Source organism: Anolis carolinensis, unplaced genomic scaffold, assembly GCF_035594765.1.
Source record: "Anolis carolinensis isolate JA03-04 unplaced genomic scaffold, rAnoCar3.1.pri scaffold_18, whole genome shotgun sequence".
Classification (NCBI taxonomy): domain Eukaryota; kingdom Metazoa; phylum Chordata; class Lepidosauria; order Squamata; family Dactyloidae; genus Anolis; species Anolis carolinensis.
Window position 1 is genome coordinate 5,232,992 of NW_026943828.1, and position 27,072 is coordinate 5,260,063.

Here is a 27,072-nt window from a genome sequence, read left to right on the forward strand (position 1 = left end):
CCGGGACGCCCCGCCCACCGGAGGCCCCCCATTGGCTGCATTCCTCTCCCCGGCTGTGATGGACGGGCCCAGGCGGGGCTTCGGTGGGCGGAGAGGGAGGAAGATGGCGGCCGAGAAAGAAGGGACGCGCCTTCCTGGCCGGTGGGTCTCTGTGTCTCCTTCTCGCGTGGGGTCTGGGGGGGGGAGGGGGTGGGGGGCGAGGGCCAGGCCCCTCTGGGAAGGGAACCCACACCTCCCGGGCTCACCGGGCCCGTCTCCCCAGACCCTGAGAGAGAGGGTCCCCAATGCGGCCCTCCGAGCTCATTTACCTGGCCCCCGCCCTCAGTTTTATAATATAATATATTGTATATACATATAATATTGATAATAATATTATAATGTAATACAATATAACACTAATAATAATACCATATAATAATATTAAATATATATTCTATATTACATTCGTATAATATTACTAATAATATTGCCTTGCCTTAGGCGATCCCTCGTAGCTCGAGGACGATTGTCTTCCATCTTGGGTGTGTGTTCTCATGTGGCTGAAGAGACCGATTCTTGACCCGCATATTCTCCCGCAGTGAGGACATCGGTTTCCAGGTGGAAGGCGGTCCCGGTCGGGGCTAGCTTGACGCTCCTTCCTCTTGGCACGTTTCTCCCTTGAGCCCTCCATTTGTGCCTCTTCGAACTCCGCAGCACTGCTGGTCACAGCTGACCTCCAATTAGAGCGCTCAAGGGCCAGGGCTTCCCAGTTCTCCGTGTCTATGCCACAGTTTTTAAGGTTGGCTTTGAGCCCATCTTTAAATCTCTTTTCCTGCCCACCAACATTCCGCTTCCCATTCTTGAGTTTGGAGTAGAGTAACAGCTTTGGGAGACGGTGATCTTTGGGCATTCGGACAACGTGGCCTTTAGTCCAGCGGAGTTGATGGCGTAGGAGCATCGCTTCAATGCTGGTGGTCTTTGCTTCCTCAAGCACGCTGACATTTGTCCACCTGTCTTCCCAAGAGATTTGCAGGATTTTCCTGAGGCAACGCTGATGGAAATGCTCCAGGAGTTTGGTGTGACGCCTGTACACAGTCCACGTTTCGCAGGCGTAGAGCAGGGTTGGGAGGACAATGGCTTTGTAAACAAGGACCTTGGTATCACTACGGATGTCCCGGTCATCAAACACTCTCTGCTTCATACGGAAAAATGCTGCACTCGCAGAGCTCAGGCGGTGTTGTATTTCGGTGTTGATGTTGACTTTTGTGGAGAGGTGGCTGCCAAGGTAGCGGAAATGGTCAACGTTTTCTAATGTTACACTGTATTCCTGGCTTTGCAGAGGGATTAGCTGGTGTCTGTTGGAAGAGCACTTTGGTTTTCTCGATGTTCAGTGAGAGGCCGAGCTTCTCGTATGCTTCTGCGAAGGTGTTGAGAGTGGCTTGTAGGTCTTCTTCTGAATGCGCACAGACTACGTTGTCATCAGCATATTGGAGTTCTGTAACAGATGTTGTGGTGCCTTGGTTTTGGCTCTCAGTCTGCTGAGGTTAAATAGCTTGCCATCTGTCCGATAGATGATTTCCACTCCGGTGGGAAGCTTCCCATCAACAAGGTGAAGTATCATAGCGATGAAGATGGAAAATAAGGTGGGGGCAATAACACACCCCTGCTTGACACCTGATTCCACCTTAAATGGGTCACTTTGGGAGCCGTTGCTGTCCAAGACTGTTGCCATCATGTCATCATGGAGGAGCCGCAGGATGTTCACAAATTTGTCAGGGCACCCGATTTTTTTCCATCATCAGATGGAACCAAAATTCTGAAGGACAAAACATCAATTGCACTACGTTAGAAAGAGCACTACCAGAACCTGCTGAATTGCAGCTCCAATGTGGCCGAAGAGACCCTCTCACAAATCCCGCAACAACAAACTAGGGATGAGCTTGCAGCACTACCTAGTTTGGAAGAAGTCAGCAATACCATCAGCCAACAAAAAAACAATAAAGCCAGCGGACCTGATGGGATTCCTGCTGAAATCTTCAAAGGGGGTGGACCTGAGCTGATACAACAACTCCACCAGCTCATTGAAAAGGTGTGGATGACCGAGAAAATCCCAGCTGACTTCAAGGATGCCACCATCATCACTCTTTTCAAGAAAGGGGACAGAACAGACTGCGGGAACTATCGCGGCATCTCCCTTCAAACCTCCACCGGGAAAATCCTCGCAAGGATCCTTGCAAACCGCCTTCTCCCTGTTTCAGAAGACACCCTCCCAGAATCCCAGAATGGCTTCCGTCCCTCCAGAGGAACAGTGGACATGATCTTCACTGCACGACAGCTCCAAGAAAAATGCAGGGAACAAAACCAACCTCTGTCCATGGCATTCATTGACCTTGCAAAGGCATTCGACACAGTGAATCGCAGCGCTCTCTGGACCATACTAATAATATTACAGTATAGTGGTATAGTTCAATAAAGTAATATATAATGCTAATATTGTGCTATGCTAATAATATAATATATTGTATGTACATATAATTTGTAAGCCACTCTGAGTCCCCTTTGAGGTGAGAAGAGTGTGATACAAATGTAGTAAATAAATGCAGTAAATAAATAAATAATAAATAAATACATTTTAGACTTAGGCTCACCCAAAGTCTGAAATGACTTGAAGGCACACAACAACAACAACAACAACAACAACCCTAATTAACTTGACTATCTCATTGCAGTGTGCATCGGAATTTATTTGTATTTTTAAAAAAAATGAAAATCCGGCCCCTCAACAGTTTGAAGGTTTGTGGACCGGCCCTCGGCTTAAAAAGTTTGAGGACCCCTGCTTTAAAGTATAACACCACATTGTACCACACTTCCCCCCCCCCAATAATAATAACATCAACAACAACTACTACTACTATACTGCATTTTTTTTTGTATCCCGCCACCATCTCCCTGAAGGGACGCAGGGCACCTTACATGGGGACCAAGCCCAATCAGACAAAGGTCAAAATATAACACAATAAAAATATATATACCACATCATAAAGGACATAATTAAAAACATAATTCATCATACAACAACCAGTATTTAGCCAAGCGTAATGGACGTTTCCGAGCTGGGGCAAGGGAAAGGCCTGTGCAATACAGCTGCGAGGGAAGGGCTGATTGCAGAGTGCGAGAGGCCGATGAGAAGTTAAGGCTGGAAGGGCCAGTCAGGATAGTACAAGCCCAGGACAGGGACAATAGTAAAGTGCAAGTCGAGAATGAAGTTATAGCTAGAGGGATCCAGTCATTTAGTGAACTGAATTAATCAAAGGCACATTGGAACAGCCATGTTTTTAGGTCTGTACAAAAAGTGGGCAGGGTGGGCGCTAGACCCAGGAATGTGTGGGCTGGTAAGGAGAAAGTTCAAAGGCCTTTCCGCATGGAAACCCCTTTTCTCCCCTCCCTCCCTCCCTCCCTCCCAGGCTGCCAGGTTCCCTCCTCTCTCTCCTCTGCCTCCTCCTCCTCCTCCTCTTCGGTCGGGTGTCCAGGGCCAGGAGCTTCCTTGAGGAAGGAAACAAGGCTGCAGTGGAGGGAGGGAAGCTCATGCTTTTCTGCCGTGGATGCGCTGAGGAAGAAGTGCCCGGCTCATCCTCCTTGTCAGTTTCAGCGAAGCATGAGGACCTCTTCGCCCTCACTCAAGTGCAGCCTTGTTCCCTCAGGGAGGCACCCTCTTTCGTTCAGTCACAAGGACAAGGACTGCAAACGGTGACAGCTGCCTCTCAGCAACACCCGCCTCCCTCCTTCCCTCCCTCACCCGAGTATAAGCCAAGGGGGGCTTTTGCAGCATTAAAAACATGCTGAAAAGCCGGCTTATACTTGAGTAATTGTTTGTAGTTCCATCGCTACCATTAGAAACCTTCCTTCTGTATCTGTCTTAACCATTTGCAGGTGCCAGAGTTTGGGGAGATAGAATACCAGGCCCTTTCTTTTGGAAGTTCCCACGGAAGCCCATTCTTCTCCCAGTCGTTTTTGTTTTCAGCCGTACAGAATCAAGGGATAACTTTTCAGGCCCTTGACGGTTCTTCCCAAAGGCATCCAAGGAAGACCTTTTCTCTCCGTGGCCTCCAGTTTTCTTCGGATTTCCCCTGGATGGAGGAAAAAGAAGGAAAGGGGGAAGTGGGCAAAGGTGAAGGGAGTCGGCAGGAAGGAGGCTTTGTGGCTGGAGCTGTGCCTGTCTTTGCATCTCATCATGGGGTCTACAGAGGGAATGCATGAGTGCCTGAATGGAACTTAGTTCAGCATGGACTCAATTTGTGAACGTGGTTGTGAATTAGCCAGTTGGGAAGGCAGGTCCTTCTTAGTTTGGAAGATTCATTTGGGAAATGTGGCCGGAGTGACCCTTTGAGATGCTGAGGAAGCAGAGTTGGGGGTCCCTGTGGCAGGGGAGATAATGACACAACCAATAAAGAAATCCTTGTTCCTTTGAGCATTTAGCACAATACTGGTAATTCACAGAAATCCATGATCCAGAATATGTTACACCCTTGAATGTTGGGAGGAATTCTGACCCAATGAAATGGGTGTGTCCCTCCAATATGGGGAAAAGGTTCAGTTCCCTCCTTCTGTGATTCCTTCCTTCTCTTATCCTCTCCTTCTGTGTTTCCTCCCTTCCATCTTTCCTTTCTTCTTTCCTTTTTCGCCTTGTTTGCCTTGAGCCTGAGATATGCGGCTTCATGTCTAACCTTTTGCTTCTTCTTTTTTGACCAGGACGTGAGAGTTCTCTGGAGCCACCCCTGCCGTGATGGGAAACGAACCAGCTTCTAGTCGATATTAAGGATTTTGGAAACCAAGTGTAGTAAGGAAACCAGTCCTCTAGGAAAAAGGATTCCTCTCAAGGGGCTGATCCTGCTGAATCCCTACATTCACTTTGGATTCTAGAGTAGAACCATAGAGTCGGAAGAGACTGCATGAGGCACCCAGTCCAGGCCTCTGCCGTGCAGGAAAACCGCAAAGTACCCCTGACAGATGAGCATCTAGTCTCTGTTTAAAGGATTCCAAAGGAGCATCCACTGCATTTTGAGGCAGAGAGTTCCACTGCTGAACAGCTCTAACAGTCAGGAAGTTCTTAATGTTCAGGAAGAATCCACTTTCCTGTAATTTGAACCCACTGCTGTGAGTAATCAGAAAGGGAAAAACGAGAATCAAGTGTCCTTATTAGAATTAAATATACATAACACTGCTGACATGGAGAAGAAAGCATATAAATGTATCGAAAGTGGAAAGAGCTTTAGTCAGCATGGAAAGCTGAAGGCACATCAAAGGACTCACACTGGGGAGAAACCCTATAACTGCCTGGAGTGTGGACAGAGCTTTGCTGATAGTTCAACTCTACGTAAACATCAAAGGACTCACACTGGGGAGAAACCCTATAAATGCCTGGAGTGTGGACAGAGCTTCTCTCGTAATTCACATCTACATAGACATCAAAGGACTCACACTGGGGAGAAACCCTATAAATGCCTGGAGTGTGGACAGAGCTTTGCTCAGAGGGGAAACCTAAATTCACATCAAAGGACTCACACTGGGGAGAAACCCTATACATGCCTGGAGTGTGGACAGAGCTTTGCTCGTAGTTCAGGACTACGTTCACATCAAAGGACTCACACTGGGGAGAAATCCTATAACTGCCTGGAGTGTGGACAGAGCTTCGCTCACAGTTCAGCTTTACATAGACATCAAAGGACTCACACTGGGGAGAAACCCTATCACTGCCTGGAGTGTGGACAGAGCTTTGCTTGTAGTTCAGGACTACGTTCACATCAAAGGACTCACACTGGGGAGAAACCCTATGAATGCCTGGAGTGTGGACAGAGCTTTGCTCGTAGTTCAGCTCTACGTAGACATCAAAGGATTCACACTGGGGAGAAACCCTATGAATGCCTGGAGTGTGGACAGAGCTTCGCTCATAGTTCAGCTCTACGTTCCCATCAAAGGACTCACACTGGGGAGAAACCCTATGAATGCCTGGAGTGTGGACAGACCTTCGCTCAGATTTCAACTTTACATTCACATCAAAGAACTCACACTGGGGAGAAACCCTTTAAATGCCTGGAGTGTGGACAGAGCTGCACTCACAGTTCAGACTTACGTTCACATCAAAGGACTCACACTGGGGAGAAACCCTATGAATGCCTGGAGTGTGGACAGAGCTTTGCTCGTAGTTCAGGACTACGTTCACATCAAAGGACTCACACTGGGGAGAAATCCTATAACTGCCTGGAGTGTGGACAGAGCTTCGCTCACAGTTCAACTTTACATAGACATCAAAGGACTCACACTGGGGAGAAACCCTATCACTGCCTGGAGTGTGGACAGAGCTTTACTCAGAAGGGATGCTTACGTTCCCATCAAAGGACTCACACTGGGGAGAAACCCTATGAATGCCTGGAGTGTGGACAGAGCTTTGCTTGTAGTTCAGGACTACGTTCACATCAAAGGACTCACACTGGGGAGAAACCCTATATATGCCTGGAGTGTGGACAGAGCTTTGCTTGGAGGGGAAACCTAAATTCACATCAAAGGACTCACATTGGGGAGAAACCCTATAAATGCCTGGAGTGTGGACAGAGCTTCGCTCATAGTTCAGCTCTACGTTCCCATCAAAGGACTCACACTGGGGAGAAACCCTATAACTGCCTGGAGTGTGGACAGAGCTTTGCTCGTAGTTCAGGACTACGTTCACATCAAAGGACTCACACTGGGGAGAAACCCTATATATGCCTGGAGTGTGGACAGAGCTTTGCTCGGAGGGGAAACCTAAATTCACATCAAAGGACTCACATTGGGGAGAAACCGTAGAAATGCCTGGAATGTGGACAGAGATTTTCACGGAATGACATTAGACATAAACATCATGGAATTCACCCTGGAGAGAATGGTGTTAATTGACCCCAGGGTGTCATTCAAACATGTACAAAAGCAACGTTTGCAAATTTTGGAAATGCGAGCTCAAAGTTGGGACTTTTCTTGCACTGGCAAGAGTATGGAAAGGAAAGAGAACTCCAACAATAGAAGAATGGATTTTAAAAGTACTTGACATTATACAAATGGACAATCTAACGCAAAATATAAGAGATGGGAAAAATAAAACGGACTGGACAAACTTTACAGAATTTATGAGAAAAAACTGATATAGATCAGATATAGATATAAAAATTGATATAGATCTGTCTTACATATAAAGAACATACTAACAAAGGAGGATTGAAATAAACAAACAGGAAAAATCAGGAAAGTGAAAGAACATTCTCCAAAGCACAGATGGGAAGTCAACTCACTGTATGTATGTATGTATGTATGTGTATGTATATATATACACACATATATATATAGTCATTTTCCTTTTTTTCTTTTGTTTTTTAAAAATATTTTTATATTCTATATGTGTGTGTGTGTGTGGGTATATATATATACACACACACACCTTTTTTCTTCCCTTTTCTTTGTCCTCTGTAAGCTATTCACTCTACCTTTCTATCTACCTATACGATGTTCTCCCACTTTTGATGTAATATACCACATAAATCAAATAAAAATATACACACAACAAAGTTGGGACATTTCATCACATGTGGTGTATTGTAGAAAGATTGAACTAAAATACATTCCATTCTGGAACGTAATTGAGGTTAAATGAAACTAGAGTTTTATATGTTGAGAATGTTGGATGATCAATTAGAATGAAAACATGGATAGTGACTGCAAGATACTAAAGTGAGAATTGACTATACACAGGGATGGAAGGAATGTTTTATTCCAACGCAAAAAGAATGGCTTATGAGGACCTGCAAATTAGCCAAAGTGAACAAACTGACAACAACATGGGCAAATGTCAGTTGTAATATTAATTGGAAGAGTGTTATCAGAAATAGAAGTGTGGTTATGTTATATTATCTAAAGGGAGTAGAATAATGAGAGATAAAAATTAACAGATCGAAAGAGGCCTGTTGCGAAAGAGGCCTATATCCACCCACCCTAGGCAAATCAGTAATGAAGTCCATAGAAATAATCTGCCAGGGCTTTTCAGGGACGGGTAGAGGCGATAATAAGGTCGACCCACTGGATGTTTACACTGCTGACAAATAGCACAGCTATCACAGTACTTTAAAATGTCCTGCCTCATTTTGGGCCACCAGTAATGACGAGTGATGGCTTGTACAGTCTTAAATCTCCCAAAATGTCCCGCAGTTGGCTCATCATGATATGCTTGGATGATTTCCAAGCGTAATTTACCAGGCGGTACAAAAATCTGCCCATTGCGTGATAGTACCCCGTCCTCATCTTGTAAATTAGGCAGTATAGTCCTCATATCTTGAGAGAGCAATATCAGCTGTTCTTGCGTCCACCTATCCTCTTTTTGAGAGGACAGCACCCGGTCATGAAGATCCTGCCTGTCCTGTACCATATTTAACAATGAAACAGGTAAAATGGTTTTCTCAGAGGATATTTCAGCAGTCTTAAACTCAGGCTTCCTAGACAAAGCATCAGCCCTCAAGTTCTGCTTCCCCTCTACAAATTGCACTCTGAAGTCAAACCTGGAAAAGAACAATGCCCACCTAATTTGCCTTTGGTTCAATTTCCTTGCAGTCTGCAAATGCTCCAGGTTTTTATGATCAGACAGGACCACTATCTGATGTTTAGCCCCCTCCAACCAATGCCTCCAAACTTCGAAGGCCACCTTGATAGCTAGCAACTCTTTCTCCCAAATTGTGTAGTTTTGTTCAAACGCAGTGAGTTGTCTAGAATAGAAACCACAAGGCCTTAATCTACCGGACGGGTCCTTCTGCGAGAGCACTGCTCCCAGCGCATAATTAGAAGCATCTGCCTCAACAACAAATGGTCTGTTCACATTTGGATGTACCAGAATGTTCCCATTCTGAAAGCTACGTTTCAGTTGTACAAATGCCTCTTTGGCTTCTGTAGTCCATTCAAATGAACGCTTCTTTTGCAGGAGTTGGGTTAAAGGCACCGTCAATTGTGCAAAATGGGGAATGAACTCCCTATAATAATTGGCAAAACCCAAAAACCTTTGCACATCTTTTTTGGAGGTTAATTCTTGCCAGGTATTGACAGCGTCCACTTTTCGCGGGTCCATTTTTAGCTCCCTCCCAGATATAACATGTCCCAAAAACTCCACCTCAGACACATGAAAGGCACACTTTGAGGCCTTAGCAAACAACCCATTTGCCCTGAGCCTAGACAGAACCTGACGCACATGTTCCCCATGTTCACGAACGTTTTTCGAATAAATTAATATATCATCTAAATAAATCACCATAAATTTGTCCAAAAGGTCCCGGAACACATCATTAATGAACCGTTGGAATACCGCTGGCGCATTGCACAACCCAAATGGCATTACTAAATTTTCGTAAGCGCCATAACAGGTGTTAAACGCGGTCTTCCATTCATCCACAGCCTTTATACGCACCAGATTGTAAGCCCCGCGCAGATCTAATTTAGTGAAGATGGAAGCTCCCTGAACCCGAGACAATAACTCAGGAATTAGAGGTAGAGGGTACCTATCCCGAACAGTGTACTTATTTAGCACACGGTAGTCGCACACAAGTCTCAAGTCGCCTGTCTTTTTTGCCACAAAAAAGACTGGAGCGGCCGTAGGCGAGTTAGAAGGTCTAATGAAACCCTTCTGCAAGTTTTCATCCAAATACTCCCTTAAAGCCTGTCTTTCAGGTACCGTGAGCGCATACAACCTGCCTGCAGGCAACTTAGCTCCTTCCACCAAGTTGATTGCACAATCATAAGGCCTATGTGGTGGTAATTTATCTGCTTCTTTTTGACAGAACACATCCCAGAAGTCCCGATAACAAGATGGAACACCTTCCATATCCCCACCCACTTTGTTTAGAGTTAAACACACTGGCGGGTCCAAGCTAATAGTTTTGCGAGCCCAATCCACCCGAGGATTGACCTGTGTCAACCAGTCCATACCTAAGATGACATCATATCTAGGTAGTGCAGTGACATCAAAAGTTAACGTCCCCTTTTGCCCTTGCACTTGCCAGGTTACACCCGCTGTTTCTTGATCCACCATCCCGGAATGCAACAACCTTCCATCAGCACCCTCCACCCAAGCTGTGACTTTTTTCTTCAATATTGAGATCTTATTCCTTTCTGCAAAACTTTGGTCTATGTACGAAACGGTAGCCCCTGAATCCAAAAATGCCTGAGTACTAACTGGTCTCTGACCCATTACACTTAATTGTATGGCCACAAACACATGCTTATTCCCTCTAGGCAATTGCATCATAGGCCCTAATGCGCTGGACTCATGGCGCATTAGGGCTTCCCTTTTCCCGGCAGCTGAGACGGTTTTAAAGAGCAATTATGAGCAAAATGCCCCTCATTTCCACAGTATAAACACAGCCTTAATCGTCTGCGTCGATCTTTTTCCTCTTGGGACAGTTTGCGTTGCACTCCAAGCTGCATGGGTTCCTCCCCAGAGTTCACAGGGGCACTAGCATGATACTCCACAACTGGAGTCCTGTGAGTTTTCTTTCTAAACTCCAACCGAGCCTCAATTCTACAAACTTTGGTTACCAACTCATCCCAATTTTGAGCTGGTTCCACACGAGACAGTTCATCCTGCAAACCATCATTCAACCCAGCAGTAAATGCCAACATAAAAGCATGTTCTCCCCAGTCCAACTGATGCTTAAGCAAATTAAACTTATTCAAATAGTCAATTAAAGATCCTTTACCCTGCTTTAACCGATATAAAGCCCAACCCGCATTTTCCTTTTGTAAAGGATCTCCAAAAGTCTCAGTAAGAGCTGCCTTAAAGTCCACCAAATTATTCTTAATTGGGCTATTGCCCCTAATTACATTAACTGCCCAACGCCCCGCTGGCCCAGTTAGTAAACTCAAAATAAATGCAACTTTGTTAGTGTCTGTAGGAAACGAGAGGTCAGATATTTGCAAAAAGTATAGGTCCACTTGAGCCAAAAAGGTTGGGAGTTTCTCCCTGGCTCCATCAAAACGTTCAGGAACAATAACTTGTCCTTTGATCTGCTGTGCCTTCTTTAAGGCTTCCAATTCCAGTTCCAAAGCTGCCACTCTGGCGTCCAGCCCAGCCATGTTAACTTGGCCCTTTGTTGTTGTTGTTTGGCGTGTGGCAATCTGTCAAGAGTCAGACGCCAATTAGCGAACAAAAATAGAGTTTATTCAGCAGATAAGCCAAAAAGTAATGTTAACACAGAAAAAACCTTGAAACACTTCACTATCAGTGCTTCAAGAGCAGTTCAAACAAAAATATAATTCAGCAACACAAGCAGGTAAAAACAAAGTTAAACAAACTTAGTGCAAACTGCACTTTCTGAGTCCAAGCCCTGCCAGCCGGCTCTGTAGTTTTCAAAGGAACAGTTCCCAAAAGAAAACACCAAATTGGTCAGGAAACAAACAAACAAACCAAGAATGCAGTAGACTGCTTCCACAATGTGGATAAAGCCGAAGGCTCCAAAAGGATGGTGAAAAGACGTCGTCTGGGATTCCAAGGTCAGGTCAGGAGATAACAGCGGTGTCCAAAGAGCAAGCCAGGAGTCAAAAGCCGATAGTAGTCATCAATCACAGGGCGAAGGCAGCAGCAAGGTCAAATTCCGATCCAAGGTCTGAAGAGGGTGCAGTCATCCAAAACAGGTCCACGATAAGACACAGCGAGAGCCAAGCTAGGTGATAACAGCAGATTCAAATCATAGTCCAAGTCCAGTCTTCATGGAAACACAGAGATCCCAATGGCGCCTCAGCAACACCTTGCCACACGCAAAGTGCAGTGGCCAAACATTCCCATTTTATTCCCCTTCCTCCTGGGTGACCAAACAGTCACACCCAAACACCAGGTGTCCCAAATCTACTCAGAGTCTGAGCTCCACACAGCTAGAGCTCGTGGATCTGGAGTACCTAGCAATTCGTCGGAGTCCCAATCATCCTGCCCACACTTAGCCCCATGAACACTTAAAGAACCATCCTCCCTTCTCCAAGCATCCCAATTGGGATCAGCTCCTGCAGAAAGCCCAGGTTCAGAAGTATCCATAGACCCCAAATCCCCAGACATCTCCGGTGGCTGTGCCCATTCAGTGCCCGCTTCCCCAGCCACCACCTGTTCCTCAGCATCCATCTCCCCATCTGAATCTTCCTCAGAAGATCCCCCATATAGCTCTCTAAGTCGCTTCCTGCGCAACTCCTCCAGTGAACCCTCATCACGAGGGTTTTTTCTTCCTCTTCGAATTCCATCCCCATCAACCATAATCCCCGAAGGCGCAGTCACAACAATTTGACCCTATTGATCTATTTCCATATCATTCTATTATTGTATTAATATATTTTATATTATTATCATATTGTTATATTATTCTGTTCTATTATTCTTTGACCCCATTGATCTATTTCCATCTCGTTCTCTTATTGTATTCATATATTTTATATTATTATATTATTATTATTGTAATTCTATTATTCTGTTCTATTCTTCTTTGACCCCATTGATCTATTTCCATCTGCTTCTCTTATTGTATTCCTATATTATTATTATTGTAATTCTATTATTCTATTATTCTCTGACCCCATTGCTCTTTCCATCTCCTTCTCTGATTGTCTTCCTATATTACTATCCTATTATTATATTCTTCTGTCATATTCTTCTTTGACCCCATTGCTCTCTTTCCATCTCCTTCTCTGATTGTCTTCCTATATTACCCGCCACGGGCCCGGCACTCCCTCCCTCCCTCCCTCGGCACACAGGCAGGCCCCTCGGCGCCCTCCCTCCCTCCCTCCCGCCCTCCTGCCTGGCGGGGTCCGGGGTGACCGGCCAAGGCCTGGGAGCCCTCGTTCGCCCGCCCTCAGAGAACACGGCCCTCCCTCCCTCACGGCGCCGCCTTCTCTCTCGGCCACCGCCATCTTCCATCAAAGGAGGGTTGGGAGGCACGCAGCCAATGGGGGCCTCCGGTGGGCGGGGCGTCCCGGGCTCAGCCAATGGGAGGGGGCGAGGGCGGGCTCCGGGGAAGGAGGAGGAAGACGAGGGGGAAGATGGCGGCGCCTCGCTTCTCCTGAGGCCTGGTCTGTGTTTCTGAGGCGGGAAGGAAGGAAGGCGGCGGAGGGAAGAGAAGGGAGAGGCCGAGAGAGAGAGGGAGAGAGAGAGAGAGGTCTGTGGGGAGAGGGAGGGACGGGGGCTGGCCTGGGGTGCCCGGGGGGGAGGCGGAGGGGCCCGGTTTGCGGCGGGACTGTCGGCAAGGCCCGTCCTCGGCTGGCGGAGGGAGGGAGGACTCCAACTCCCAGGATGCCCTCCTCCCCAGACGGGTCTCCACGGGGCGCCTCACGGGCCTGAAGGTCTGCTCCAGTGGTTTCTCTTCATCTGTTTATCCCGTTGTGTTTACATTGTCCATCTGCTCTGTTGTTTAGGGGATTTTAAGACCCCTGCCGTGTCTTCTGTTGGTCAAGGGGCTTCTCTGGGCCAAGTCTGGTCCCAGTCCATTGCCCATGGGGGTCACAGTTTCTCTGAATGTGGGTGAACTATAACTCCCAGAACCAAGGTCCATTCCCCTAAATCCCTATAGTACCTTCAGTTGGTCAAGGGGCTTCTCTGGGCCAAGTCTGGTCCCAGTCCATTGTCCATGGGGGTCACAGTTTCTCTGAATGTGGGTGAACTATAACTCCCAGAACCAAGGCCCATTCCCAGTGACCCCTGCAGTGTCTTCTGTTGGTCAAGGGGCTTCTCTGGGCCAAGTCTGGTCCCAGTCCATTGTCCATGGGGGTCACAGCTTCTCTGAATGTGGGTGAACTATAACTCCCAGAACCAAGGCCCATTCCCAGTGACCCCTGCAGTGTCTTCTGTTGGTCAAGGGGCTTCTCTGGGCCAAGTCTGGTCCCAGTCCATTGTCCATGGGGGTCACAGTTTCTCTGAATGTGGATGAACTATAACTCCCAGAACCAAGGCCCATTCCCAGTGACCCCTGCAGTGTCTTCTGTTGGTCAAGGGGCTTCTCTGGGCCAAGTCTGGTCCCAGTCCATTGTCCATGGGGGTCACAGCTTCTCTGAATGTGGGTGAACTATAACTCCCAGAACCAAGGTCCATTCCCCTAAATCCCTATAGTACCTTCAGTTGGTCAAGGGGCTTCTCTGTGCCAAGTCTACTCCCGGTCCCTTGTCGGAGGGGGTCACAGTTTCTCTGAATGTGGGTGGACTATGACTCCCAAAACCAAGGCCCATTCCCAGTGACCCCTGCCATATCTTCTGTTGGTCAAGGGGCTTCTCTGGGCCAAGTCTGGTCCCAGTCCATTGTCCATGGGGGTCACAGTTTCTCTGAATGTGGGTGAACTATAACTCCCAGAACCAAGGCCCATTCCCAGTGACCCCTGCAGTGTCTTCTGTTGGTCAAGGGGCTTATCTGGGCCAAGTCTGGTCCCAGTCCATTGTCCATGGGGGTCACAGTTTCTCTGAATGTGGATGAACTATAACTCCCAGAACCAAGGCCCATTCCCAGTGACCCCTGCAGTGTCTTCTGTTGGTCAAGGGGCTTCTCTGGGCCAAGTCTGGTCCCAGTCCATTGTCCATGGGGGTCACAGTTTCTCTGAATGTGGATGAACTATAACTCCCAGAACCAAGGCCCATTCCCAGTGACCCCTGCAGTGTCTTCTGTTGGTCAAGGGGCTTCTCTGGGCCAAGTCTGGTCCCAGTCCATTGTCCATGGGGGTCACAGTTTCTCTGAATGTGGGTAAACTATAACTCCCAGAACCAAGGTCCATTCCCAGTGACCCCTGCAGTGTCTTCTGTTGGTCAAGGGGCTTCTCTGGGCCAAGTCTGGTCCCAGTCCATTGTCCATGGGGGTCACAGCTTCTCTGAATGTGGGTAAACTATAACTTCCAGAACCAAGGCCCATTCCCAGTGACCCCTGCAGTGTCTTCTGTTGGTCAAGGGGCTTCTCTGGGCCAAGTCTGGTCCCAGTCCATTGTCCATGGGGGTCACAGTTTCTCTGAATGTGGGTGAACTATAACTTCCAGAACCAAGGCCCATTCCCAGTGACCCCTGCAGTGTCTTCTGTTGGTCAAGGGGCTTCTCTGGGCCAAGTCTGGTCCCAGTCCATTGTCGGAGGGGGTCACAGTTTCTCTGAATGTGGGTAAACTATAACTCCCAGAACCAAGGCCCATTCCCAGTGACCCCTGCAGTGTCTTCTGTTGGTCAAGGGGCTTCTCTGGGCCAGGTCTGGTCCCAGTCCATTGTCGGAGGGGGTCACAGCTTCTCTGAATGTGGGTGAACTACAACTCCCAGAACCAAGGCCCATTCCCAGTGACCCCTGCCATATCTTCTGTTGGTCAAGGGGCTTCTCTGGGCCAAGTCTGGTCCCAGTCCATTGTCCATGGGGGTCACAGCTTCTCTGAATGTGGGTGAACTACAACTCCCAGAACCAAGGCCCATTCCCAGTGACCCCTGCAGTGTCTTCTGTTGGTCAAGGGGCTTCTCTGGGCCAAGTCTGGTCCCAGTCCATTGTCCATGGGGGTCACAGTTTCTCTGAATGTGGGTGAACTACAACTCCCAGAACCAAGGCCCATTCCCAGTGACCCCTGCAGTGTCTTCTGTTGGTCAAGGGGCTTCTCTGGGCCAAGTCTGGTCCCAGTCCATTGTCGGAGGGGGTCACAGTTTCTCTGAATGTGGGTGGACTATGACTCCCAAAACCAAGGCCCATTTCCAGTGACCCCTGCAGTACCTTCTGTTGGTCAAGGGGCTTCTCTGGGCCAAGTCTGGTCCCAGTCCATTGTCCATGGGGGTCACAGTTTCTCTGAATGTGGGTGAACTATAACTCCCAGAACCAAGGCCCATTCCCAGTGACCCCTGCAGTGTCTTCTGTTGGTCAAGGGGCTTCTCTGGGCCAAGTCTGGTCCCAGTCCATTGTCCATGGGGGTCACAGTTTCTCTGAATGTGGGTGGACTATAACTCCCTAAACCAAGGCCCATTCCCAGTGACCCCTGCCGTATCTTCTGTTGGTCAAGGGGCTTCTCTGGGTCAAGTCTGGTCCCAGTCCATTGTCCATGGGGGTCACAGTTTCTCTGAATGTGGGTGAACTATAACTCCCAGAACCAAGGTCCAGTCCCAGTGACCCCTGCCGTATCTTCTGTTGGTCAAGGGGCTTCTCTGGGCCAAGTCTGGTCCCAGTCCATTGTCGGAGGGGGTCACAGTTTCTCTGAATGTGGGTGAACTACAACTCCCAGAACCAAGGTCCATTCCCAATGACCCCTGCCGTATCTTCTGTTGGTCAAGGGGCTTCTCTGGGCCAAGTCTGGCATCAGTCCATTCTCAGTGTGGGTCACAGTGTCAGTGAAGGTACTGCAAGTCCCATCATCAGCGACACGTTTGATCCGGATCCATCCTTGGTTGGGTCGACAGTGCTCTCTGGATGATGGTCAAGGACAAGGGAGGTGGATCCGACATGGGCTTCGAACCCTCGGCCTTTCTTTCTTTCGCTCAGCAGGGATCTCTTGCGTCTGGCTCTTAACCATCTGCACCACAACCCGGTCCCTCCCGCCTCCTCCCCGACCCCCCTCGGGTGTCCTCTGGGCAGTCATGTTATGTTGTAATTACTGTATTTAGGAATTTAGCACCAAAATATCATGATGTATTGAAAACATTGACTACAAAAATGTGTTGGATAATCCAGAACATTGGATAAGCAAGACTCTACTGTACAGTAATTACTACATAGCATTATTTCGTATTGAACTACTTTTTCTGTCAAGTTTGTTGTATAACGTGATGTTTTGGTGCTTCATTTGAAAAATCATAACCTAATTTGATGTTTAATAGGCTTTTCCTTAACCCCTCCTTATTATCCAACATATTTGCTTATCCAACGTTCTGCCGGCCCGTTTAGCTTGGATAAGGGAGACTCTACTGCAGGGGTCCCCAAACTAAGGCCCGGGGGCCGGATGCGCCCCTCCAAGGTCATTTACCCGGCCCCTGCCCTCAGTTTTAGACTTAGGCTCGCCCAAAGTCTGAAATGACTTGAAGGCACACAACAACAACATTCCTACTTAACTTTGCCCAGAAGCAGGCAAACCTCCTATTGAAATCCTGAAAGGTTTTCAGTATGTTGGTTAAAACTGTTTTTATTTTTAAATATTGTATTGTTCTTTCATTTACTAATATTGTGCTATGGTAATAATATAATATATTGTGCATACATATAATCTTGATAATAATATTATAATGTAATACAATATAATATTTATTTATTTATTACAGTATTTCTACCCCCGCCCTTCTCACCCAATAGGGGACTCAGGGCGGCTAATAATAATAATAATACAATATAATAATATTGTATAATATAATAATATTAATTATATATTATATATTAAATGTAATATTACTAATATTATGGTATATTGGTATAGTACAATATATTCATATATAATGCTAATATTGTACTATGCTAATAATATAATATATAGGAGCCTCCGGTGGCCTAGGGGATAAAAGCCTCGTGACTTGAAAGTTGGGTTGCTGACCTGAAGGCTGCCAGGTTCGAATCCCACCCGGGGAGAGTGTGGATGAGCTCCCTCTTTCAGCTCTAGCTCCATACGGGGACATGAGAGAAGCCTCCCACAAGGATGGTAAAAACATCAAAAACATCCGGGCGTCCCCTGGGCAACGTCCTTGCAGACGGCCAATTCTCTCACTCCAGAAGCAACTCCGGTTGCTCCTGACACAAATAATAATAATAATATATTGTATGTACATACAACTTGTAAGCCACTCTGAGTCTCCTTTGAGTTGAGAGAGGGTGGGGGTATAAATGTAGCAAATAAATCAATAAATAAATGTTGTTAGGTGGGGTTTGCACTACAAATAAGATATGTTCAGTGTGCATAGGAATTTGTTTTTTTTTTTTCCTCCAAATGATAATTCGGCCCCTCAACAATCTGAGGGACCATGAACTGGCCCTCCACTTAAAAAGTTTGAGGACCCCTGGTTTAAGGCCTCCTGTGATGATTCTGCATGTTTCGTTCAGTGCTATGTCCACCTGCTTCGCATGGGCAGACTTGTTCCAGACAGGACAGGCTCACTCAGCAGTTGAGAAAGACAAGCCCAGGGCTGATGTTCTTATTACTTGTGGGTCTGCACCCCATGCGCTGCCAGTACTTACTTTTCCACATGATGTTGTTGCGTGCAGCTACTTTGCGCTTGGTGTTCATGCAGTGTTTCCTATATGTTAGTGTTCGATCTGAGGTGTCACCAAGATATTTAGGATGGAAACAGTGTTCGAGTTCTTTCAGTATCCTGTTGGCTTCATGGTTACGTAGGTGGAAAGCTTCAGGTGGTTAGGCTTCAGGTGGTTCTCTTTGTAGTAGCTGGAGGTCATCAGCACTCTTTGTGAGTGGTGGTAGTGGCTGATCGTTCGTGAACATGTTAAATAAGGTCGGTGCAAGAATGCTGCCTTGGGGCAAACCATTCTGTTGCCTCCTCCATCGACTTTTCTGGCCCTGAAACTCCGAGCTGGGGCAAGGGAAAGGCCTGTGCAATACAGCTAAGAGGGCAGGGCTGATGGCAAAGCAGATGATAAATTAAGGCTGGAAGGGCCAATCAGATTAGTACAGTACAAATCCAGGGCAGGGACAATAGTAAAGTGCAAGGGCCGAGAATTAAGTTATGGCTAGAGAGATCCATTCATTTAATGAACTGAATCAATCAAAGGCACATTGAAACAAACATGATTTTAGGTCTTTACAAAAAGTGGGCAGGGTGGGTGCTGGAATGTGGGCTGGGCAGGAGAGGGTTCAAAGGTCTTTCTGCATGAAAACCCCGTTTCTTTCCTTTCTTCCTTCCCTCTCAGGTTGCCCTGTTCCCTCCTCTCTCTTCTCCTCCTCCTCCTCCTTCTGGCCGGGATCACAGGGGTGGGAGGGCCAGAAGCTTCCTTGAGGCAACAAGGCTGCAGTTGAGGGAGGGCAAGCTCATGCTTCACCACTGGCGGATGCGCTGAGGGAGAAGCACCCGGCTCCTCCTCCTTGTCAATCTCAACGTGGCTTTGAATTAGCCAGTTAGGAATGCAGGTCCTTGTTAGCTTGGAAGATTCATTTGGGAAATGTGGCCGGAGTGACCCTTTGAGATGCTGAGGAAGCAGAGTGGGGAGTCCCTGTGGCAGGGGAGATAACGGCACAACCAATAAAGAAATCCTTGTTCCTTTGAGCATTTAGCACAATCCTGGTAATTCACGGAAACCCATGATCCAGAATATGTTACACCCTTGAATAATGGAAGGAGTTCTGCCTGCCTGCCTGCCTGCCTTCTGTTCCTTTAACCACGTTTGGGTTGACCCAATGAAATGGGTGTGGCCCTCCAATATTGGAAAAGGGTTCAGTTCCCTCCTTCCGTGATTCCTTCCTTCTCTTATCCTGTCCTTCTGTGTTTCCTCCCTTCCTTCCATCTTTCCTTTCTTCTTTCCTTTTTCGCTTTGTTTACCTTGAGCCAGAGGTATGCGGCTTCATGTCTAACCTTTGGCTTCTTTTTCTTGACCAGGACATGAAAGTTCTCTGGAGCCACCCCTGCCGTGATGGGAAACAAACCAGCTTCTAGTCGATATTAAGGCATTTGGAAACCAAAGTGTAGTAAGGAAACCAGTCCTCTAGGAAAAAGGATTCCTCTCAAGGGGCTGATTCTGCAGAATTCCTACATTCTCTTTGGATTATAGAGTAGAACCATAGAGTCGGAAGAGACTGCATGAGGCACCCAGTGCCGTGCAGGAAAAGCCAAAGTACCCCTGACAGATGAGCATCTGGCCTCTGTTTAAAAGATTCCAGAGGAACCTCCACTACATTTTGAGGCAGAGAGTTCCACCGCTGAACAGCTCTAACAGTCAGGAAGTTCTTAATGTTTAGCTGGAATCTACTTTCCTGTAATTTGAACCCACTGCTGTGAGTAATCAGAAAGGGAAAAACAAGAATCAAGTGTTCTTATTGGAATTAAATGTACATAACACTGCTGACATGGAGGAGAAAGCATATAAATGTATCGATTGTGGAAAGAGCTTTAGTCAGCATGGAAAGCTGAAGACACATCAAAGGATTCACACTGGGGAGAAACCCTATAACTGCCTGGAGTGTGGACAGAGCTTCGCTGATAGTTCAGGCCTACGTTCCCATCAAAGGACTCACACTGGGGAGAAACCCTATAACTGCCTGGAGTGTGGACAGAGCTTTGCTCATAGTTCAGGACTACGTTCCCATCAAAGGACTCACACTGGGGAGAAACCCTATAAATGCCTGGAGTGTGGACAGAGCTGCACTCACAGTTCAGACTTACGTTCACATCAAAGGACTCACACTGGGGAGAAACCCTATAAATGCCTGGAGTGTGGACAGAGCTTCGCTCAAAGTGGAAACCTAAGTTCACATCAAAGGACCCACACAGGGGAGAAACCCTATAAATGCCTGGAGTGTGAACAGAGCTTCGCTCGTAGTTAAGGTCTACGTTCACATCATAGGACTCACACTGGGGAGAAACCCAATAACTGTCTGGAGTGTGGAAAGAGCTTTGCTCATAGTTCAGGGCTACGTTTACATCAAAGGACTCACACTGGGGAGAAGCCCTATGAATGCTTGGAGTGTGGACAGAGCTTCAGTGATTGTTCAACTCTACGTAGACATCAAAGGACTCACACTGGGGGGAAACCCTATAACTGCCTGGAGTGTGGACAGAGCTTTGCTCATAGTTCAGGACTACGTTCCCATCAAAGGACTCACACTGGGGAGAAACCCTATAAATGCTTGGAGTGTGGACAGAGCTTCGCTCGTAGGGGAAATCTAGTTTCACATCAAAAGACTCACACAGGGGAGAAACCCTATAACTGCTTGGAGTGTGGACAGAGTTTTACACAGAAGGGAACCTTACGTTCCCATCAAAGGACTCACACTGGGGAGAAACCCTATGAATGCCTGGAGTGTGGACAGAGCTTCGCTCAGATTGCAACTTTACATTCACATCAAAGAACTCACACTGGGGAGAAACCCTTTAGATGCCTGGAGTGTGGACTGAGCTTCGCTCAGATTGCAACTTTACATTCACATCAAAGAACTCACACTGGGGAGAAACCCTTTAGATGCCTGGAGTGTGGACTGAGCTTCACTCACAATTCAGAGTTACGTTCACATCAAAGGACTCACACTGGGGAGAAACCCTATAAATGCCTGGAGTGTGGACAGAGCTTCGCTCAAAGTGGAAACCTAAGTTCACATCAAAGGACCCACACAGGGGAGAAACCCTATAAATGTCTGGAGTGTGGACAGAGCTTCACTCAAAGTGGAAACCTAAGTTCACATCAAAGGACCCACACAGGGGAGAAACCCTATAAATGCCTGGAGTGTGGACAGAGCTTCGCTCAAAGTGGAAACCTAAGTTCACATCAAAGGACCCACACAGGGGAGAAACCCTATAAATGTCTGGAGTGTGGACAGAGCTTCGCTCGTAGTTCAGGTCTACGTTCACATCATAGGACTCACATGGCGTGAAACCGTAGAAATGCATGGTGTGTGGACAGAGCTTTTCACGGAATAACATTATACATAGACATCATAGAGTTCACCCTGGAGAGAATGTTGTTAATTGACACCAGAGTGTCAAAAGCAAGACTTGCAAATTTTGGAAATGCAAGCTCAAAGTTGTGACATTTCATCACATGTGATGTTTTGTCGAAAGATCGAACTAAAATGCCTTCCATTCTGGAAGTAATTAAGACTATAGGAAACTATAGTTTTATATGTTGAGAATGTTGGATGATTAATTTCGAATGAAAACATGGATAGTTACTGTGAGATACTAAAATATGAATTGACTATACAGTGTTACCCCGCCACTTTGTGGTTCGCTTATTGCGGACTCCCTGTTTCGCAGGAAATTTATTTATTTATTTAGCCCTCTGCTGCTGCTTCTCCTCCTCAGGGCTGCCTCCTTGCTTTGGCCTTGCCATGTGGCTGAAAGAACGTCGCTCCATGAGTGAGGGAGGGAGGGAGGGAGGGAGAGAGGGCACGCGGCTGAGGGACGAGCCAGGCTTGGAGGGTGCCCCGCTGCTTGTTCCTAGCGATCCTCTTCCTCTTCTCCCTCGGCAGCCTGACTCTCGAAGGAGAGGAGGAGGAGGAGGAAGAGGACAAGTCCCCTCCTCTTCCGAGTCCTCCACGTCTCGCGGCACGGCCGTCTGGAGCGGTGGCAGGAGAGGAGTGTGGCCGCCTCTTCCAGGCCCTTCTGCCACCACTGCCGCCCACCCTCCTTCGCTCCCTCACAGAGCGTCGTTCTTTCCCTGGCAGAGGCAACCAGAGCCACAAGGGGGCAGCCCTGAGGAGGAGGAGAAGCAGCAGCAATGGGGTAAATAAAATAATGTACTGTATAAATATTAAAATTAAAATAGTGTTCCTACTTTGTGGATCGTAATCCCCGCGGTAAGTGAGGAAACACCACACAGGGATGGAAGGAATGTTTTATTCCAAAGCAAAAAAGAATGGCTTATGAAGACCTGCAAATTAGCCAAAACAAACAAGCTGACAACAACATGGGCAGATGTCAGTTGTAATATTTATTCATTGGAAGAGTGATATTGGAAATAGAAGTGTGGTTATATTATATTATCTAAAGGGAGTAGAATAATGAGAGATAAAAATTAACAGATAGAATGAGGCCTTTAGGCACAAATCCCTTTCTGTTTTCTAGTTCAGTTGTGTGTCTATGGAGGTAATTGTTTCGTTAATGTGCGTGTTTCTGATTTAGTTTGTATCTCATGTAGTAGTTAGTTTCATGTAGTTGAAACATTATATACAATTTCTGCCTTTTTGTATTCTTGCTTTTAATCTCTTTTTTATTTTTTATTTGCAAAAAAGAACGGGATTTATAAGGGTCAAAACGGCTGAAACTGGAGGGGTGGGTAGACCTGGTTTTAGCCCAAAATGGGGTTTAATGTTTAATCTAGGGCGCCTTTGAACATCATTTCCTTCCTCTGTGTTGATGACATGGGTTTGGATTCAATTGTCTTGATTCAGACATTATTGTTCCTATTATGCTTTATACAACATGTATTCACTGCTTTGATCACCATCGATTCTTTTTCACTGCCTTGTCTATCCCGCAAACCCCTCCAGTGTGTTCTGTTGGTCATCAGGGTTCTGTGTGCTAAGTTTGGTCCACATCCGTCATTGGTGGGCTTCCGAATGCTCTCTGGATGAAGGGTGAACTACAACTCCCACGTTCTGTGTTCCAAGTTTGGTCGTCAGCTTGTTTTGTTCTGAACCCAAAGGATTGCTATTCTTTTGATGCCGAGTGTTCAGGGAAGAGTGAGGTCTGTTAGATGAATGAGGCTTTCAGAGACCACGTCTGGTCGCTTTACTGGGAAATCGTACAAACATGTTCACACAAATGGGAAGGTTGGAAGATTTGGTTCATGCAGATTTTAAGTTAATAACCTTTAAAAATAGAAGATAAAATTTGGAAAGCACAGGATGGTGGAGCATCTGAGTTGGTTGAGCCTCAGTAACGGTGGAAGCCCAGTGATTTGATTTGATCTATCATGTCAGAAACTAATTGAGAGTACTCTTATAATGTATTTTAATAACACAAAGTTTTTGTTTTTTCGTGTCAGGAGCAACCTGAGTTGCTTCTGGAGTGAGAGAATTGGCCGTCTGCAAGGACGTTGCCCAGGGGACGTTGCCCGGATGTTTTGACGTTTCACCATCCTTGTGGGAGGCTTCTCTCATTTCCCCGCATGGAGCTGGAGCTGATAGAGGGAGCTCATCCGCACTCTCCCCAGAAGCGACTCAAGCTGCTCCTGACACGGAAAATAAAATAACACAAAGTTAAAACTTGGCATGATACTAGATTTCCTTTGACTAGAAGGTGGCCGCTTGGAGTGCCTCTGGTGTCGCTGTGAGAAGGTCCCCTGTAACGGAAAGCCCTATTTTATTGGGGATTTTTGTCTATGTTATGTAATGTTGATTCAGTGGTCAAGGTGGGCAGGAGTTGGCTACTGCTGATTGGCTATGTGTCACCATGGTAACGTAGAAATGCAACTATTTCGAAGCTAGCACGAAAGGGGCGGAGCTAGCTGGATGAAAAAGGAGGGAATGTTTTAAAAAGAGTGAGTTAGTGAAGTTCTCTAGCCAGTGAGCTTGAAAGAAGATGTCTGAAGTCAGTTAGGTTTAAGTTTCCAGTGAGATAGAGCTGAGGAAAAGGAATACTGTTGAGACAAAGTTCCAGTCAAGTGGTTGATGTTACAGAATGAAAGATATTATCTATATTATGTACAAATGAAACGGAAGAAGTAAACCTTTGCAACCAGTTACGCTTTTTGGACTAAAGAAACCATAAATAAATAATTCTTTGTTTGTAATAAAGACAGTGCTCCTGAGTGGTGAATTGCTCTACTTAGAGTCAGCGGAAGATTTGTCTCTCATCCTTCCCCTCCGTGTCACATCCTCTCATACACGCACAGCACAGACTCAAGGGTTTCTAGCTGGCAGTGGCTGGGATCCTGAAAGAAGGATGGCCCCCTGCCATAGTGGGATTTGAGAGATCCCATCTTGAAAAGGCGTGGGATATTAAGAGGAAGATTCCCTTGGCCTAAATGGAAAGAGCTGTGGGCAGGGTGTCCCACATTTAATGGTGGCAGTGGTTGGGATCTTGAAAGAGAGATTTCCCCCCTGCCTGTTTGAGAAGCCACTCTTGTGCCTTTTTTGGAAGTGAGCCTTGCACCCCCCAATGTGCTTGTGGCTGCATTGTAGTAAGGGGTCTGTGGTTGGCTCTTCTCCACACTCGCATGTCGCGGACTCCACTTCCTAGCCCCATTTCTTAAGATCAGCTCTGGATCTCGTGGTGCCAGAACGCAATCTGTTCAGCGTCTTCTACGTGCCCAGGAGGGAGTCCCTCATCTGGTATCAGCCATGGACTGAGGTTATGGGTTCTGCCCTGCCACTTTTGGATTCTCGCTTGCTGAGGTGTTCCTGTGAGAATCTCTGTAGATTTTAGAAAGCTCTTTCTTGATTTAAAGTGTTGGCGTACTGACTGATATCCAAACAGAGGATGGGCCAGAGATGTCACTGCCTCGGTCCTTTCATTGCTGGCTGCTACTTCCCGACGGATGTCAGGTGGTGCAGTACTGGCTAAACAGTATAACTTCTCCAGTGGTGTTGGGGGTAGATATCCTGTGATAATGCGGCATGTCTCACCAAGGGCCACATCCCCTGTTTTAGTACGGTGAGATGTGTTCCACACTGGGCACGCGTATTCAGGAGCAGAGTAGCAGAGTGCAAGGGCCGAGGTCTTCACTGTGTCTCGTTGTGATCCCCAGGTTGTGTCAGTCAGCTTTCATATGATATTCTTTCCAGCACCACTTTTTGCTTGATATTCAAGCAGTGCTTTTTGTAAGTCAGGGCACGGTCTAGAGCAGGGGTCCCCAAACTAAGGCCCAGGGGCCGGATGCAGCCCTCCAAGATCATTTATGATATAAATGATAATTTATAATTTATAATATATATTCAGTTTTATAATATAATATTTTTATATCATTTTAAATAATATAATATATTGTATATACATATAATATTGATAATAATATTATAATGTTATACAATATAATACTAATAATACCATATAATAATATTAATTATATGATATATATTACATATAATATTACAGTATAGTGGTATAGTTCAATATAGTAATATATAATGCTAATATTGTTCTATGCTAATAATATAATATATTGTATGTACATACAGCTGCTCTGAGTCCCCTTCGGGGTGAGAAGGGCAGGATATAAATGTAATAAATAAATGTAGTAAATGAATAAATACATAATTTTAGACTTAGGCTTGCCCAAAGTCTGAAATGACTTGAAGGCACACAACAACAATCCTAATTAACTTGACTATCTCATTGGCCAGAAGCAGGCCCACACTTCCCATTGAAATCCTGATAGGTTTATGTTGGTTACAATTGTTTTCATGTTTAGATACGTTGTTTTGCACTACAAATAAGACGTGCAGTGTGCATAGGAATTTGTTCGTTTTTTTTTCCTCCAAATGATAATTCGGCCCCCTCCAGTCTGAAGGATTGTGGACCGGCCCTCTGCTTTAAAAGTTTGAGGACCCCTGGTCTAGAGTGACTCCCATGTATGTTGATGTGCTTCGATGCTCCAGTGGGAATTGGTGGAGACTCAGACATGGTGTAGGTCCAGTGATGGTGGAGACCCATCAATGGTGGAGGCCTTTAAACAGAGCAAGCCAGGCGGCTTACAAATGATATGTACATACAGTACAATATATTATTAGCATAGCACAATATCAGCATTATCTATTCTTATGTTGTACTATACTGCAATATTATTAGAAATATTACATGTAACGTGCGCGCCTTCCAAAGCTTGGCTGGCTTATAATGGTATTTTAATTATTATTTAATTAATTATTAAGGAGTGCTCAACTCAATGGAACCCAAATGAATACAACTCAAATCTTGGACAACTCAATGGAACCCAACTCAAGTCAAGTGAACCCAACTTGACTCAAATGAACTCAACTCAGCTCATCAGAATCTGATGCCATGATCCCCATCTCATGCCATCTCCGGACACAGAGCACTGACGGAGAGCACATGGCCATGGGCCAAAAGGGAGGACAGGACACATGAACCAGCCATAAAACCCAATTGCCCTGAGGTGGGGGGAAAGGGACTCTAGAGTGATTGATGGTACGGTAAAGGTCAAGGTTTCCCCAGACGTTAAGTCCAGTTGTGTCCGACTCTGGGGGTTGGTGCTCATCTCCATTTCTAAGCTGAAGAGCCGGCATTGTCTGTAGATACCTCCAAGGTCATGTGGCCGGCATGACTTCATGGAACGCTGCTACTTTCCCGCCGGAGCGGTACCTATTGATCTACTCACATTTGCATGTTTTCGAACTGCTAGGTTGGCAGAAGCTGGAGCTAACAGCGGATGCTCACTCCGCTCCCTGGATTTGAACCTGGGACCTTTCGGTCTGCAAGTTCAGCCGCTCAGCGCTTTAGCACACTGAGCCACCG

At 46.4% G+C, this 27,072-nt stretch overlaps 2 protein-coding genes and 1 pseudogene across 2 annotated transcripts in view; all 3 read left to right on the top strand.

The window, feature by feature from the left end:
• Positions 1-42: 42 nt before the first annotated feature.
• LOC134294681 (loricrin-like) overlaps positions 43-27,072 on the top strand; it is a 676,447-nt gene continuing 649,417 nt past the window's right edge. The window contains exon 1 of the mRNA XM_062966271.1: positions 43-141. The gene's annotated coding sequence lies outside the window, so the exon portion shown is untranslated. The remainder of the gene's footprint in view (positions 142-27,072) is intronic.
• On the top strand, positions 3,456-7,144 carry LOC134294647 (zinc finger protein 420-like). Its single transcript, XM_062966238.1, has one exon. The coding sequence runs from the start codon at positions 5,206-5,208 to the stop codon at positions 6,817-6,819; it is 1,614 nt and encodes a 537-aa protein (XP_062822308.1). The 5' UTR covers positions 3,456-5,205; the 3' UTR covers positions 6,820-7,144.
• LOC134294653 (zinc finger protein 658B-like) lies at positions 18,896-24,392 on the top strand (annotated as a pseudogene).

What these genes read in the sequence shown, in the direction of transcription:
- LOC134294647 (XM_062966238.1), top strand. Translation starts at nt 5,206, where the DNA reads ATGGAGAAGAAAGCATATAAATGTATCGAAAGTGGAAAGAGCTTTAGT.